This window comes from Elaeis guineensis, chromosome 11 (genome assembly GCF_000442705.2).
Source record: "Elaeis guineensis isolate ETL-2024a chromosome 11, EG11, whole genome shotgun sequence".
NCBI lineage: Eukaryota > Viridiplantae > Streptophyta > Magnoliopsida > Arecales > Arecaceae > Elaeis > Elaeis guineensis.
In genome coordinates, this window is record NC_026003.2 from 122,839,880 (window position 1) to 122,856,183 (window position 16,304).

At 34.8% G+C, this 16,304-nt stretch overlaps 1 protein-coding gene across 4 annotated transcripts in view; it reads left to right on the forward strand.

Moving 5' to 3' along the window:
• The window catches only part of LOC105054510 (homeobox-leucine zipper protein HOX9), a 13,743-nt gene extending 7,387 nt beyond the window's left edge, over positions 1-6,356 (forward strand). For 3 of the 4 annotated variants that reach the window (XM_073245289.1, XM_073245290.1, XM_073245287.1), the window contains exons 14-18: positions 773-907; positions 2,545-2,870; positions 3,133-3,238; positions 4,149-4,298; positions 5,842-6,174. In XM_073245289.1, coding sequence (XP_073101390.1) covers positions 773-907; positions 2,545-2,870; positions 3,133-3,238; positions 4,149-4,298; positions 5,842-5,988 — 864 coding nt within the window. In that variant the 3' untranslated portion in view covers positions 5,989-6,174. Of the gene's footprint in view, positions 1-772; positions 908-2,544; positions 2,871-3,132; positions 3,239-4,148; positions 4,299-5,841; positions 6,175-6,242 lie in introns of those variants that run through there. The other variant, XM_073245288.1, reaches the window with a different exon arrangement.
• Positions 6,357-16,304: the final 9,948 nt, after the last annotated feature.

Sequence of the window (16,304 nt, forward strand, 5' to 3'; positions counted from 1 at the left end):
ACTGCAAATCAGTCCCGAAGAATATGGCTTCTACATGTTATATAAAGGATTATTACTTGCTATTCATCTTTGTTGAATGAAAGCATTCCTGCTATGTAAATAAAAAAAAAATGGTAAAAAGGCTAAAATTTAGGCAGAATTATAATCCATTTCACAAGATCAGCTTACTCTTTGGCTGTGTTCTTTTTCCTTTTAATTTTGGCATCTTTTTGTGATTTTTGCTCTGTTAAATTTATCATTCTTCATATTATTCTATAGCTTTCTTTCAACTTATGTCCTTGACAACTGATGCTTGGAAACTATGTCTGATCCTGCTCAATTTATGGCTCTCCATATGAACCAGTTTTATGATGACAATGCTTAAATATTGAGAACAACAAATAACAAAGCAAGTTTGTTAAACCAACTTAAATTATTTTAGCAAAACATATTCTAGCATGTTAAAGCCAAAACAAATGTGTCGAAGCACATTATATTAATAAAAATCTAATTTAGGCACAGGGCTGTGTACTGACCATTTTAAAAGCAGAACATCCTAAGCACTATCGGGGTTTATGACATCACCAGACTGAAAGTTAGTACATCTATTTTTTCTTGGTTACAGGGGTAGGGAATAATGTACAAGTGAGTTCATTACCTTCTTATCCATTCTTGATCTATTCATTTAGAATAATCAAAGTGGTTTTGGCTTGATATTTATTTAAGCTGTGGAATAATAGCTCAATAATCAGAATGCCGATTTAATCATCTCTTTGGTTGCTTGTGTTTGCAGCTTTGCAGTGGAATCGATGAAAATGCTGTGGGGGCTTGCTTTGAACTTGTTTTTGCACCAATTGATGAACTTTTCCTAGATGATGCTCCACTTTTACCTTCTGGTTTCCGTGTCATACCATTGGATACAAAAAAGGTTGAACATTGTTTATCAGACCCTTTAGTCCATGACTCTTTTAATTGTCCATTCATCCAGTACTGATGGTTTACTGATCACCATTTTACTGCCTTGTCCCAAACATTTAAGATAAATATATTGCCAATCAGTTCACCATGTGTTAGCTTTTATGTCAGGCCACTGGATGTTCGCATGCACAGAAAAATAAAGAAAATATATTTTCCTGCAACTTCTTTGCACTTTCAATTCTTATTTTTTCCTGTTTAACTCAGAATATAGGTATGCTATTGGAAATTTTAGATTGTTAATATCAACTTTGCGACTTGTGATATTGAGTAGCTATGCTATGTTGCTGAGCCTGGTTTTTAACTTGGTGTTTGCAATGTCATTTTAGGATATTGATTGTTACTGGTTTCTTACAATTTTCAGTAAGTGAATGTCAAAGGTCCTTGCACATGCTCCTCCTTTATATGTTTTGAATATGGTGGCTAAATGTAGTCCACCAGATACATTTCAAAATAAGCTTTTAAAAGTGATGCTGTTCCTATGGATGTTCTGTTTCTTAAATAATAAGTTCATCAGAGTTTGCTCAAAATTCAATTTGGTGCTCTGAAAAAAACTGTATTAGAAATCCAATATTTCACATAAAATTTTCGGTTTGTCATTTGGCCAAACATTAATGCGAATTTGTATCTTGCATAGTTATGCCATAACTGATTAACTCCTGTCATTATCTATTTATTAGACCTACTTAAAGGCCATTATCTAGTTATGGTCCCGGTAATCTGTGGTCTTGGGAGGGGCAACCGGGAGACAGACCTAACCTTTGACATTTTTTTCGCACAAAGTTGTGGTCCCAGGAATCAAACACATGCCATTGTGTATGTCAGGCCAAGCTTTTCACAACTGTATGAAGCAATAGCCCAATGTTATCAGACCTACTCGATGGACAGAATTTGAGAAGATTCGAACTCATTACTATAAAACTTACAAAATAATTCTAGAAGTGCCTGCATGTTTGGTGTTTTTTAGTACCACATGTTCTTGTATATGTTTTTAAAGTTGTCATATGGGTGCATAGGAACCTTTTTTTTTTTTTTAATCAAATTCTAATTCTGCAATTTAATTTGCCATTTTAAAAGCTCGGTTTTCTTTTCAAGTTATACAATGCTGATTATTTCTTCAAGTATGTGTTTTGCGAGGAACAGGTTTTGCTACCTTAACCATTACAAGAGTACTACTTATTTCTCTGGCTAAGTATTACTCGATGCTGTGCAGAAGATCAACCTCTTGTTGTTTGATTTTTCAATTGAGAAACTTATCGCTCTATTAATCATCATTTGCTTGTCCTGATTAATTTTTCAAGTCTTAATTATATTAGACAAGTGGAATCCCACTTAAAGTAGCTGAAGTTGTCTCTTAAAAGCTTTTTGGAGTTAAAATTTATTGTTTATTAGTATGCACCAAATCATACTCTAAACCTGGCCACCAATTATCAAATGAGGTTTTCATTCTAGCTGACTCTTTGTATGTTCTGTTAATTTGTTTGCATTGCAAGAGTAATTTTCAGTCATACACCGTGGCACATGGGATCCTAAGTAAAACTGATTCAGCATTTTCTCCACACCAACATCATTTGTTCCCTGGAAATGCAGGAAGGCTTGGCTTCTAGTCGTACATTGGATCTGGCATCTAGCCTTGAAGTAGGCTCTGCCACAAACCACTCTGCTAGTGACAAATCCGCAAATGGTCACAACTTACGGTCGGTGTTGACAATTGCCTTTCAATTTCCTTATGAAGTGCACCTTCAGGACAATGTTGCTGCAATGGCAAGGCAGTACGTTCGAAGCATCATCTCGGCAGTACAGAGGGTCTCTATGGCATTAGCTCCTTCCCAACCTGGTTTGCATGTGGGTCAGAAGCTCCTACCAGGCTACCCAGAAGCTGACACCCTTGCTCATTGGATTTGTCAGAGCTACAAGCAAGTTCATCTGACTTTCCTTAAATTGAGATCATGAATGATTTGTGGAATTCATGACAGATCAAAAATCATCTTAGCTTTGTTCCACAATATATAAGGAGCACCATGTTGATCTAAAAGATTCTATATGCTACTATATGACATATAATAGGACATTAAAATAAGAACTGCGTAGAGATGTGTGCCATGTCACACTCTTGTATTACTGTGGAATTCATTCTGTAATCTTATTGACTAGTTGAATTTTGTTCAATATTTGCAGTTGTCATTTGGGGATGGAATTGCTGAGGTATGATGGAGAAACTGGAGAGTCCATGTTGAAAGTGCTGTGGCATCATCAAGATGCCATTTTATGCTGCTCTTTCAAGGTACAGTGAGGAGTGAAATTTGTTGCAAGGGGGCACAAAAAATTCTTAGGTTTATTGTGCCTGTATTGTGTTTTATCCTATGATTTCTTTGAAGAGATTATGTGTGACATGCAGCTAGAAATCAAGGGGCTATTTGGGTGTCTGTTTATGCTACACATGGATGTTATGCTGGGGCATTTTCAATCTGAAATGACAATATTGCAGTCTTTAATATATTCAGTATTAGGAAAATATGATGCCACAAATTGGAGATCCCGGAAATCCACGTGCATCAGGATACCATAAATTCCCTTTCTTAAATTGATCATGATAATGTATGGATAATATTTCGGCATTCCAACTCTGACTGAATGCTAGTACTGCCTTTCATTGCTAGTGAAGGCAATGCGAGATCGGATCTTTGGCATGTCATATTTGTAGCACAACAGGGTAACATTTTTTGAGTATCCAATATTATATATGAATAAATTGTAGTCTGGGCATCAGACATTGGGCTTTTGGTTGGTGCAGGAGTTGCCAGATATTCTGACAAAACTACGGACCACCATGGTCTTCTTATGAAATGCTTTTTCATATATGATATTCCAGCATGCTGTTCATGCTTAGCATGCCAGGGCATCCAAACACACTCAAGGAAGTGGTGTTGTATGGTTTATTCCATTATATTTTTTGATTTTCAAATTATGACATTGTTCAATTAAGATCTCTCATGTGAACTGGCCAAGTTACTGAGTAACCAGCATTGTTGACAAATGATCTCTTCAATTGTTGTGCAACAGTCTTGATAAAACACATCAGAGCAGAGCCATAGTGGGCTAGCACATTTCTGCCTTGGATAGTTTCTTAACTGATTGTAAACACTATTTTCCTTGAAATGTTTTGAGATTCTGACTTGGTGACAATTTTTCAGATGCAACCAGTTTTCACCTTTGCGAACCAGGCCGGGCTAGATATGTTGGAAACAACACTGGTTGCCCTACAAGACATCAATCTTGATAAGATCTTTGATGAAGCTGGGCAGAAAGCTCTCTGCTCGGAGTTTGCAAAGTTGCTGGAACAGGTATGAATGTCTTAAACTTGTCATTCTGATCACTATCTCTTTATCAGAGATCACTGTGAGCTGGTTCCTCAAGCGGCTCAATTTAAATAACGACCAGGTCTTTCAGGCCATTCTTTTCCAATTTTGTTAACGAGTTTTGATATAGAATCCTAACTGTTCATGGAAAAATCAATATGATCTCGCATGCGAGTACTTGACACCTTGTTGGGAGGTGTTTGATGTTTGCATTCCCGAAAAGGAAAAGGGGTAGACTTAAGTCAGTAGAGTTTTAGGTTTACCTTAGCAATTCCTTGACATTTGAGAGTGGAAGCTCCAAGATATGATTGGGAGAGAACAGATTTTTGTCAAAGGAGGTGCTCTGGATTAGGAATCAAATGCTAATATAGGACTCTCTGATCCTTTCTTGAAACCTGCGGAACAAGGTATTGTTAATGGTTAAACGGTTCATTTGTTTATAAAATCGAGTTTTAAACACATGAACAGTGGTAAGGCTGCAGTATAAGAAGGATTTGGTGGAAAGTTGTGATCGTACAAGGTGTGATGGATGAGGAAACAATTTTGGGGTAATATTGATTCTAGTGGGCTCTCTGTTGTAAAGGGGGTAGAAGAGTGGTGAGAGGAGAGCATTATCAGTGTGATCTCAATATTGCCATAGAACGTGATGATAATGGGTTTGGTCAACGATTTTGATATTCACTGTTGTGTTTGAAGATGGAGAAAAATTAATTTATTCTGGTACACTTTAATATAACAAATGAAAAATGTTAGGAGAGAGACTTGTTAATATGAGTTCAGCTTAATTCTCCTATCATCATATTAAGAAGCCGTTTGACAAGAGATTGAGGACATTAGCAGCAACCATCTCGGAGGCACTTTTGTTTTGTATGAGTTCAGGTTGCGATTTGGTATGGCACGAAAATTTGGAAGGATTGATGTTTAGTTGCCTGCAGGTTGGGAAGTCTTCCGGATCTTTTTATGGTCCTTGAATCTAGAGTTTTGATCGGTACCCAATGATGGGCCAAGGCTTGGTTGTTGATAGAGGTTGTCTCGGGATGTTGTACTACGGAGGCAATATTAATGCTATTGCTCCCACCATGGTATGTGTAATCATTTGTTGTGATCAAGTTGTTCAAGTTTTTGTTGTCGAACAATTTAATATGGGTAGAGTGGACTGTGCCGGGGTGTAACATGGTTGCTAGACCCAAATACCTCCCCTTTTTTTTCCATGTCAGTTGTCCGATGTGCTTTTACCAGTAGAGATTGGCGTACTTGTTTTTTTTTTAATTTTTTCGTGAGGTCACTGCGTCGGTAAAAGCAGGCATTTCATCTGGTTATGTAAACTTTTAAGGATGATATTGCTACCGTTTTGCTTAAGCAAATAGCGATTCAGTCTCTGGTTCATGTTTCAAATCATTTTCTATCATATCATCTCCATATTCCGGATAGACCAATAAAGTCCTAATGTGAGATATCTCATCTAGGACATGGGGTCCATCGGTAAATGTGTCTCACTTTTATAAAATAAAACAACTTAATATTTCAGGGCTATGCTTACCTGCCAGCTGGTATTTGCTTGTCTGGGATGGGCCGCCATGTTTCATATGAGCAAGCTATTGCCTGGAAAGTCCTTGGTGAGGACAACAGTGTTCACTGTCTGGCCTTCTGTTTTATGAACTGGTCCTTTGTTTAAGCAGCGTAATCTATTGTGTTCTGGGAGCTGCAGATCCAATTTTGTAAGTGTAAAGATCTATGTTTATGTAATTTTTGTTTAATTAGAACAGTTCTTTTGCCGTAAGAGCCTTTTTGTGGGACGGCCCTGCATCGAAGGATGAGTATGTAATTGTCCTGCATGTCAAGAAATTTCTTGTTGTTGAAATTATGTTCTATTGCGGTCAGAATTTTGCTCAATTTTGAATTTTCTGGTTCCTGCTCTCGTTATGGCAGGACCGACGGCCAGTTGACGGGAGGGGATTTTTTCTTGTTCCCATGTGGGAGGTGAATGAATTGCTTGTCCTACCTTCAAGAGATATGAAGTCTTGCCTGTCCTCTTCCTGACTATATATTTTGCCCTTGATGTGTTCCCCGTTGATATCAAATTGTTCTCCCATTTTAATGTGTTAACTAGTGCTGTTTATGCTCGGTTGTGTTCCGCATGGATGTACTGGAAACTTTTTCAAACTAAAAAAACAAGTCATGCACCAGGCATTTCACTTGGGATGATTTTTCTTTTTTTCAATATTATGTTGTATTTTCTTTCCGCCGGGGGGGGGGGGTATGGGTAATCCATCCAAGATTAAAGGTGATGGTGATTTATGGTAGTGATTTCAAATCTTCATTCTTCAAATTATTGATTTCAAATCATCTTCATTTCTTAAATTATTGCTCAATACGATGATAAAAAATTTGCTTTCGAAGATGGATATTTAATATTGTTTTATCATAATGATTTTATATTAAAATATATTAATTAAAATATTTTTGAGATATTATTTTTAAAGAAGAGATGGTATTTTTTTTTCTCATCATGGTGATTAAAAATAAAAAAAAATTTATTGGATATTTTTTTTAATTTTTTTATCTTAATTTTCATTCTCAATTCTTAAAGTTTTATTGAGAGGATGATTCGAAGCGGTAGTTTAAATTTTTTAATTTAATTATAGTAATTTGAGTTTTTATTTTATTTTATCTCTCTTCTGTCATTTTTTTTATTTCTATTTGAGATATGTCAGGAGTATTTTTTGTATTATATAATCGATGATTTTAAATTTTTACAGCATATCAAATAAGTTATTTAACAAGTTATTTGTATATATTTGGTAAACTTTAATTACTGCATTGGTCAACGAAATATAGTGATTTTAGATCATTAGGAATCAGATCATTCTAGAATTTGGATCACTAACGGTCTTAAATTATCGTGATGATCTTAGTTGGATTATTGAATGTTTCCTCAAAGTATAACTAAAGAGTTTTGGCGTGGTGTAATTGGTTATATCTGTATTTGTCTAATCTATTTTAAAAGTTGAGCTTGCACGATCTAATCTGGGATAGGAAATTTTTTTCAGCCTATTTAAATCGTTGCTTTTAAAATCTAACAGCTGTTCCAGATAATAAACTTTGTCAAAGACAAATAAAACTGTTATACAAATTTTTTATTTATGATAGCAAGGTTTAAAATTTCAAATTTGAGATAGGTTTCTTTTCTAGTTAAGAGAAGGATAAAGTGCAAGATAAAATTCTTTTTTTTCCCTAATCAATGTACACAGAATTATGATACAAAACCTTTAGTTATATTAGTGAAGTTTGTGTTCGAAGAATCTAGATCGAAGTTCCCAGTTTTCTATAATAATAAAAAAATATATTTTAAAAAATTGGTAAGTCTTGATTTTTATAATTTTTTTTTGTTGATGCATTTGTTTTTTGCTGTCAAATATCTATCTCTTTAAGCATCAGTAGAATGTACTTTTTTTTGGCATTGACTAGCTTTTTACTCAACAATCTCATCAATCTTTTCTTGTGTGTGGCGATCTTAATGAAGAGCTTTTTCGTCCTTTATGAATAGATACTTTCACCGCTGGGACTGCACCTCGATCTTATACATAGGGTCTTCCTGGAACGCTTTGGTATCATCTGAAGGGACACCAATTCACCTCTTGATCATGGTGAATTTGAAAGTACATTATTTATCATTTTTAATTTAATATATTTTTTTAGATTCAACCACAGAAATGAAGATTTTTGATATTTTATAATTTTTATTTTTTTAAATAAATTATAAAAATTTTCTCAAAATTTATATTGGTTACAGTTACATCCACTACTTTCCAAAATATATATTTACATCTTTGAAATGTAGCGAGGTTAATCAAATTGTTTCAAAAATATGACATGATCAAATTATCATCCGTAAAAAATATTTACCAGCTTTTTCCGTGATCCTCACCGGTCTCCTTTATGCCAAATCTGCCATCTCCATGCTCTTCATGGGCTGGTTGGAGATAGAGGCTATCGCAGACGGCTCTTTTGCTATCGCCTTCACCGACATCACCAGCTACTTTATCCTTTTGGGCCTCACCTCTGACATGGAGGCAATACTTTATCCTTTTGGGCCTCACCTCTGACATGGAGCTCATTGCCTCCTAAACCTTCGGAGCCAAGTTCTTCCATCTCATGGGTCATGCCCTCCAGCGTGCCAATACCATCCTCCTCGCCACTTCAATCGTCTTTTTTGATTAACAATGGTGAGCTCTGCTTCGGGTGGCCACCTTATAGTGGCCAACCAAACCAAACTTAGTTCAGACATGAAGACAATCAACTTCAAAGCCATTCTTCATCCACTGCCCATACTTGTTCTTCATCTTCTCATCTAGCACCTTTGCCTTGGCCTCTGCCATCTTGCCTCTTCCTACACTTGAGCCATCCTCTAGCTCCTCTTCCTTGCAATCACCCTCTTTCAGCCTCCACCTTCTAATACTCCCTCACCCACCTGAAAGATGTCGCATATCCAGGAACATGTATGTGAAAATCAGAATGTATAATTTTTTAATATTTAAAAATTATGAACACGATGGAATAAAATTTTAATTTAAATTAAATATTTTAATCTATCTAATATGCATGAAGTAGATTTAATTTATGGCTAATAGGATCGATCACATGTAATTTTTATGATACTGAAATTAAAATTAGATTTAATTAAAATCAAAAGTCTGGAGATCTGATCTCCATACCTTTGTGCGGATCGATGATCTTCACTGCTGATGATCATGATAATTCGATAAGTTCCTCGTCGAACCGCACACGCATCTGGTCTCTATGGGTATTCACACGAAGTTCTCAATTAGATCAGAGGCTCCTGATTTCATCGGGATGTTAGCTCCCTTGCAAAAGTTGTCTCCTGATGATTGATCTGGTTCTTTCTTCGTATATCTCAAATTTTCTTAGATCTTGAAGAGGAACACAGGAGGTGGAGGAGGAAGAAGAAGAATATGAGAACTCTTCTCACTTTTTTTGTCTCAAAACCCACATGTCGAGAAAGAAAAAGTGGAAGAGAAAAACCCAGGAGGGAGACCCCCTCCTCTTTTTCTCACGCTTGGAGAGGTGCGACGCCTCCCTTTTTTTTTTTTTTCCTCATGCCCCAAGAAGGTTTTCCACGATGATTTCTTGTTTCACACGGTGGAAAAAAATTGATTTGGCACACAAAAGAAGCCTCCTTTTTAATGTGGCGTCCAAAGGGAGTAAGGATGAGATCAAATCTTATTTTGATAAGGAAACAAATTTAAATCAAATTCAAAACTTTCTTTATCTTTTTATCCATATGGGGAATTGAGAAGAGGGGGCATATTTGTTGTTTGGCGTGAAGAAATCTCATGCAAAACTTTAAGGTGCGTGAAGAAGTGTGTATGGGTATGGGGCGGCACAGGGGATTAGGGAGAGAGAGAGTTTCAGTGCAATGGGACTCTCATATGTTGCTTCAAAAGGATTCAACCAAATTTGATTTGGTTGCACCCAAAGAGAAGAGAAAATCTAATCAAATTAGAAATCCAATCCGCTCAATAAGATTCTAATCCAATTAGAAATTAATTAAATCCAAGTCCTGATCAAATCAGATTTTGTTCTCTCCTACAATTGGGTTATCTCATAACTCAATTAGGTTTGATCTAATCAAATCCAAACCAATCTAAATTGAATCTAATTCAATTAAACTTAATTTTAGCCCCAATGCTCAATCAAATTGAGCCAATTAGTAATTCAATTACTAATTAGTCCTTCTACAACTTATTAACTCTTAGCGAATTGCTTTTTACAACTCTTGCATTGGATTAATCATCAATTATATTGACGATTAAACCCAATAGTGATTCATAATCACTAATCAATCATCTAATCGGACAAAGATCTCTTTTGTATGTGACCCTATAGATTTTATTCTGTCTGGCAGTGAGATGTACTATGATTTCCATCATAATATCATTGAAACTTCTTTCGATGGATTGGAACAATTCCAACTCTGCCCATCAAGGATCATCGATCATCAAGATGATCCTCGATGAGTCTCACAATTCATCAATGATACCTACCAGTATATAATGGCAACTCAGTAGAATGAAATATTGAACCTCTAGGTATAGTTATCATGTGATTTGGTCTTTCTATTGTGAGTTTCGATAAGACGGAGGTCATAGATAACTCGTCAAATCCTATCATTTGTCATAGTAAGATTTATTCGACTTGAGTTCATGCGTAAAATCTTATGTAAACTCTTTTCTATCGTTCACTCTGTCCAGGCTTAGGTTTTCTGAATTCAGTCTCATAAATCATATAGGATGATAGATCTCCTATAGGTGCACATCCTACTACTATAGTGAATCTACTACAACCAATATCCACTACAAGAATCCATATGGCTAGGGACATATTTATATGTAGTCAAACTACAGCAACCTCACTGTGAGCAGCCGAAGCACCATAGGTCTGAGGATTACTCACACCACTGTAGATCGAGTATGTCACATTGATGAGTGGATAGATACCATTTGACTATTCATGTTGGTAATGCTCGGTACCATTGTTCTCTAACATCACCTGCACTCTCACTCCAGTATCTTCACATTGTAGACTGAAAACTCATTTATTCAGAGAAAAATGATCCGTACACCAATCTAACCGGATTAATCACCATCCTCGTGATAATCCATCAATTGAAGTATTTAAAAATCAATCACCAATGATACATATCCCAAATTCTTGACTCTTGAGAATATGTGTCATCATCCCATTAATTTTTTGAATAATTTGTGGACACATGACTCAACATGAATAAAAATTAATCTAATTTATTTTATTTAATTATAAAATTATGCCACTAGAAAAGTTACATGTATCGGCCAACTTGGCTTCTAAGGCATACCTCTAACAATCTTTCACTTGTACTCAAGTCAATTAGCCATCAACCTAAGCCTCATCTTCTCAAGATGACCTTAGTCTTCTGCTGGCACAGTAGCTTAGTTAGCGGGTGCACCATATTTTTCGTGGAGTTTAACTCTTTGCACCTTGACACTCGAGATATTCGTGAATCTGATGGAATCGTCGCTCTATGTGTTTAGACTTTTGATGAGATCTTGGTTCCTTAGCCGAAGCTATGGCACTGATGTTGTTATAGTAGAGTTATATGACATCTCATGTCATTACTCCAAACTGCACAACAAACTAAATCAGAAAGCTGCTTTGACATCCTTAGAAACGACGATGAACTCTACCTCCATTGTGAAATTTTCAATGATCGATTGTTTGAAACTCTTCCAATATACCATACCACCATAACATAGCAATACACATGCCGATGTGACATTCTATCATCAATCTATATTTTTCTAAACCCTAAACACTTCTCCTCCAAAGATCAATAACATATCCTTAGTGCTTCTCAAGTACATAAGGACATTTCTCATAGATATCCAATTCTTTCAATCTGGATTCGACTAATATATGCTCGTGATACTCACAGCAATGATTATATCAGGTCGAGTACATAGCACAGTATACATGAGGCTCCTTATGACAGAAGCACAAGGGATTTAGCTCATGCACTCAATCTCCTCAAGTGTGCTGGGCACATCATCTTGGAGAAATGAACTCTATGCCTAAAGAAAACAATTCTATTTTTAGAATTCTTCATGCTGAACCCCTTCAGCACTTTCTCTATGTACATTTTCTATGAGAGATGAAGCACCATCTTAGATTTATCTCTATAGATCTTTATTCTAGAATACAGGATGCTTCTCCTAGATCTTTCATGAAGAATTCATTTGACAACCAGACCTTAACCGAGGTCATCATGGGAACAACATTTTCAATTAGGAGGATGATATTTGCGTACAATACGAGAAACGTCAAGCACTCCCATTGACCCACCTAAAAACTCATGGTTCTCTTTCGTTCTTGATGAAATCAAATATTTTGATCACATCATGATGACATCGTCTCATAATAGTTTTTAGAGATCATCTTCATATTTTTTATCTCCCATGAGGAACATTTTCTCTACATCCTCTATAAGCATATTCATATACCTTTCAGAAGAATAGGAGATACAAGTAGATCTACAAGATGGATAAGGTATATCATCTATTGGCTCAATGGATTCTATAGGCTTTATGACTTATCATTGCTCTTAAGAGACTTTCTTTTCGAGTTATAATTGCCTTCCACTATTTTCACTAAGGATAAACTATTTTTCAAGAAGACAGTGTGTCGAGTTACAATCACATTGTGATCATCTGAAAAATAAAATTAGTACCCCAAAATTTTTTTGGATATCTTATGAGCTCTCATAGACCTAACCTCTATTTCATCCACTTGCTATTGCTTGACATGGGCTTGACATCCTCAAATCTTGTGATGATCAAAACTCAGTTTCTTATCATATTATATCTCATATAGTATAATAAGAACGAATTTAGAAAGAACCCAGTTAACTAAGTAATTAGTGGTAAGCTAAGTATGTCCATAAATGAATAACAAAAAGATTAGTGAAGCTTATTATGGATCGAACCATATCTAATAGGATCCGACTTCTCCAATCTGAAAACTTCGTTGAGTTGAGATATTCTAGGTGGAGTCCATTATGAGACTATATCATTTTTTTAAGATAACTGAAAATTTTTTAGGTATTATTATTTTTGATCTGATTGAAGTATCATTAGAATTTTTTTGATTTATTTCTCTACTTTATATCTAAATTTCTTGAACACTTCAAAGACTTCAGATATGTGTATCTCATACATATACCTATATCATGCACAATCAATGGTAAAGGTAATTAAGTAGAGATAACCTTTTCTGGCTACCACATTAAATGGGCCATACACACACAAAGTGTGTACGAGGATAAGTATCTCAGTGGTCCTTTTTCTATGTCCTACAAAGGGTAGCTTGGCCATATATTCTTGAAAACAAGAGTCACAAACTGGATATGACTCAGTAGCCATCGAGCCCAAAGGCCCATCCACTCCGGTCTGTAAATTTTTATTTCTCCTATATAACCTAATCTAAGGTACCATATACACCTGAGGTTTATCTCATTACTGGATCACTCAGATCCTACGACACTCACTATCTGCTCAGATAATTTATATTAATATGTAAATGATAGAGACTGTTAATCATAAAGTCACGTCCAACTATTTTATTTTTAAAATAAATGATCCAGTAGTCTTTATGAAAATTAACCTATACATTAAACATAAATCAAATTTCTATTAACATCAGGTATATGGTAGCAGTCCCTAAGAACTAAACTCAGACGGTAATCGCAAAGGATAAGTGATCACAGCTACAGCAGCAATTCTTATTTCGTTGCCTATCTAAAGGGTCATATCATCTTTCTTAAGCCTTCTATTTTCCTCAAGATCCACTAGAGTCTGTGACTCAACTAGGGGCAGAAGAACCATAAAGTTAGTTTCTTTCAAGAGCAGATCTGACAAACCTTCTAAAGATATGTCAATTTTATTTTTCTTTTAGGGTGTACAGGTATTTCAAACAGTTTCTTTATTCTATAACGAGAATTATGCCTCTTGAACTCTTCAAGGTTTCTAAGTGGTCACCAACATGTCTAATAACTCGTTCAGGATACAATCAATTCTATTCATATGGTAGTTTACTTTAAACTATTCATATGAACCAGTAAAGAATTATCGGATTAAATCCACCTATAATTTCTAATGGGTGGTCATGTCAAGCTTCTCAAGCTCCTCTAAGTCTTTGATCATTATCAAACATGATCATAGACCGACTGCCTTCAATTCATCTTAGCATTGAAATATCTCTCAGATACTTCATAATGCAAGATTGGCTCATCTCACTATACAACTCTTGTATGTAAGTCAACATAGCCCAAGCAATCTTTGTGATCTCATGCGAGCGTTGCAACTCATTTGACTTAGACGTCAATATGTTACAACTGACCTTGCTACGATCATCCATTCAATTTTTCAGTACTTTTTATTGGTCAATGATCAGACAGTTTGGTAACACTAGGGTTTCTCGATCCTTGACATAGTTAAGCTTCTCGAAACTCAAAAATAATTTTTAGATTTCTGAGCCAAATCCTTATAATTAGGTCTGGTTAGTCAATTATTTTTTAAAAACAAAATGAGGGTTGAAGGCAGAGAAATTCTAGCAGAGAGAAGAAGATTCTAGTTAGATTTTTATAATTAATTAATTTAATTTATTTTAGAAGTTTTATTTTAAAAACAAACTATCTTTCACTATTTTTTTGAATCTCAACACTCTTCAGATTGGAAAGTGGGAACCCCTTCGCGAGTTAGGATTTTTAGCGGGTACTGCGATCCCATCGATTGTCAACCTCACCCGATAGATCTTGATGAATGTGTCAATCAATAAGTGGATAATTTTTGTCCAATACTTCTCAAGCAAATTGCAGTGAACTTGATCTCTAAATCCTAAGACCTCACTTGATAGATCTTGATCTCATTTTTTAGTTAAGTCAGACCCATTATTGAGCACGAGTGAACCACTGTATCTAGTCGAGAATAATCAACATCAGAGAAGGCACGACACTCTATAATGGTGAAAGACCCTTCGACTTAATATTAATGAGAAGGTTTTAATTTAGATCTCTTTAATCCTTTAATTGTTAATTTACATCTCATATAAATCCATAATTATAATGGATCTAATGCTAATTAGTTATAACTGTTATGACTAATCCTAAGGGTATGGGCTAGCTCAAATCATCAAGCAACCACATTAAGACTAATCAACCAAATTGGCCAAAAAAGTATAAGATTGGTAAGGGTCCCTCCATTGCTTTCTTAGATACCAATAAATTGATCAGGTCAGTGAATGAAATCAATTAAATAATTATTTTTTTAGATCAAACCAAATTATTTTCTTAGACATCAATAGGTCAATTAATTTTGAATAGGTTAGCTTGTGTAACTCAGGCTCGAGCCAATGAGTCAAATCAGATCTTTGAGTTAATCGATCCAATATGTGGTTGTTAATCGATATGATCAATCTACAACTATTGGATTGATCTCGAGTACTCTTGACCTAATCCTAATCAACTTTTGATTAGATTAGATTAAACACTCATTTTGATTGAGCCCAATCATGTACTAATTGATTACCCAAAGGTAATCCAATTACTAGACCTAATTGAACTATCCAAGTCCAAACTCTCATGTTTTATGCTTAAAATTAAGATCTTAAATTCTCAATTTCAGATTTTAATCTTAATTTTTAGATCATTAATACTTAATTTTAGATATTTAATTCATAATTTTAGATCTTTAATTAAGTGTGTTATGAACACGAGGTAGTTTAGATGTCGAAACTACTTTCAGATTTAAACTAACAACCTATGTATCTCATGCATAAGCATAAAATCTAATCTAAACATGATCAAATATATCACATATATTCATCAAAAATTAGATCTAATAACATACATCTCATGTATGTTCAAACCTATATCTCATGTAATTTTTTGATCTAATAAACATGCATCTCATGCAAAATCAAATTTAACAACACACATCTCATGCATGTTAAAACATATTATGTATCTCATACATAACTTAATAAATTTCAAATTTTTAACTTGCATCTCATACATCATAAAATAAATTATTTTTGCAGTTTTTTTTCTTGATTTATATAGGCACCCCTTCTACCATAGTCCTCAATGGCAGGACGGCCTTTACTATAAATTTTGAAGAGTACTAAGCTACTAATAATTACACATCTCATGTGTAAACTAAATTTAATACATCATATGTATTTAAATTAGATTTAGTCTAATCATTAAATTTGATTTTCAGATCTAAAGATTTGATTTTAGATCTTAAAAAATACAGGTAAATGATGATCTATGGCTCTGATACCACTTTAAGGATGTCGCAAATTCGAAAACATGCATGCAAAAATCAGAATGTGTAGACTTTTAATATTTAAAAATCATAAACACGATGGAATAAAATT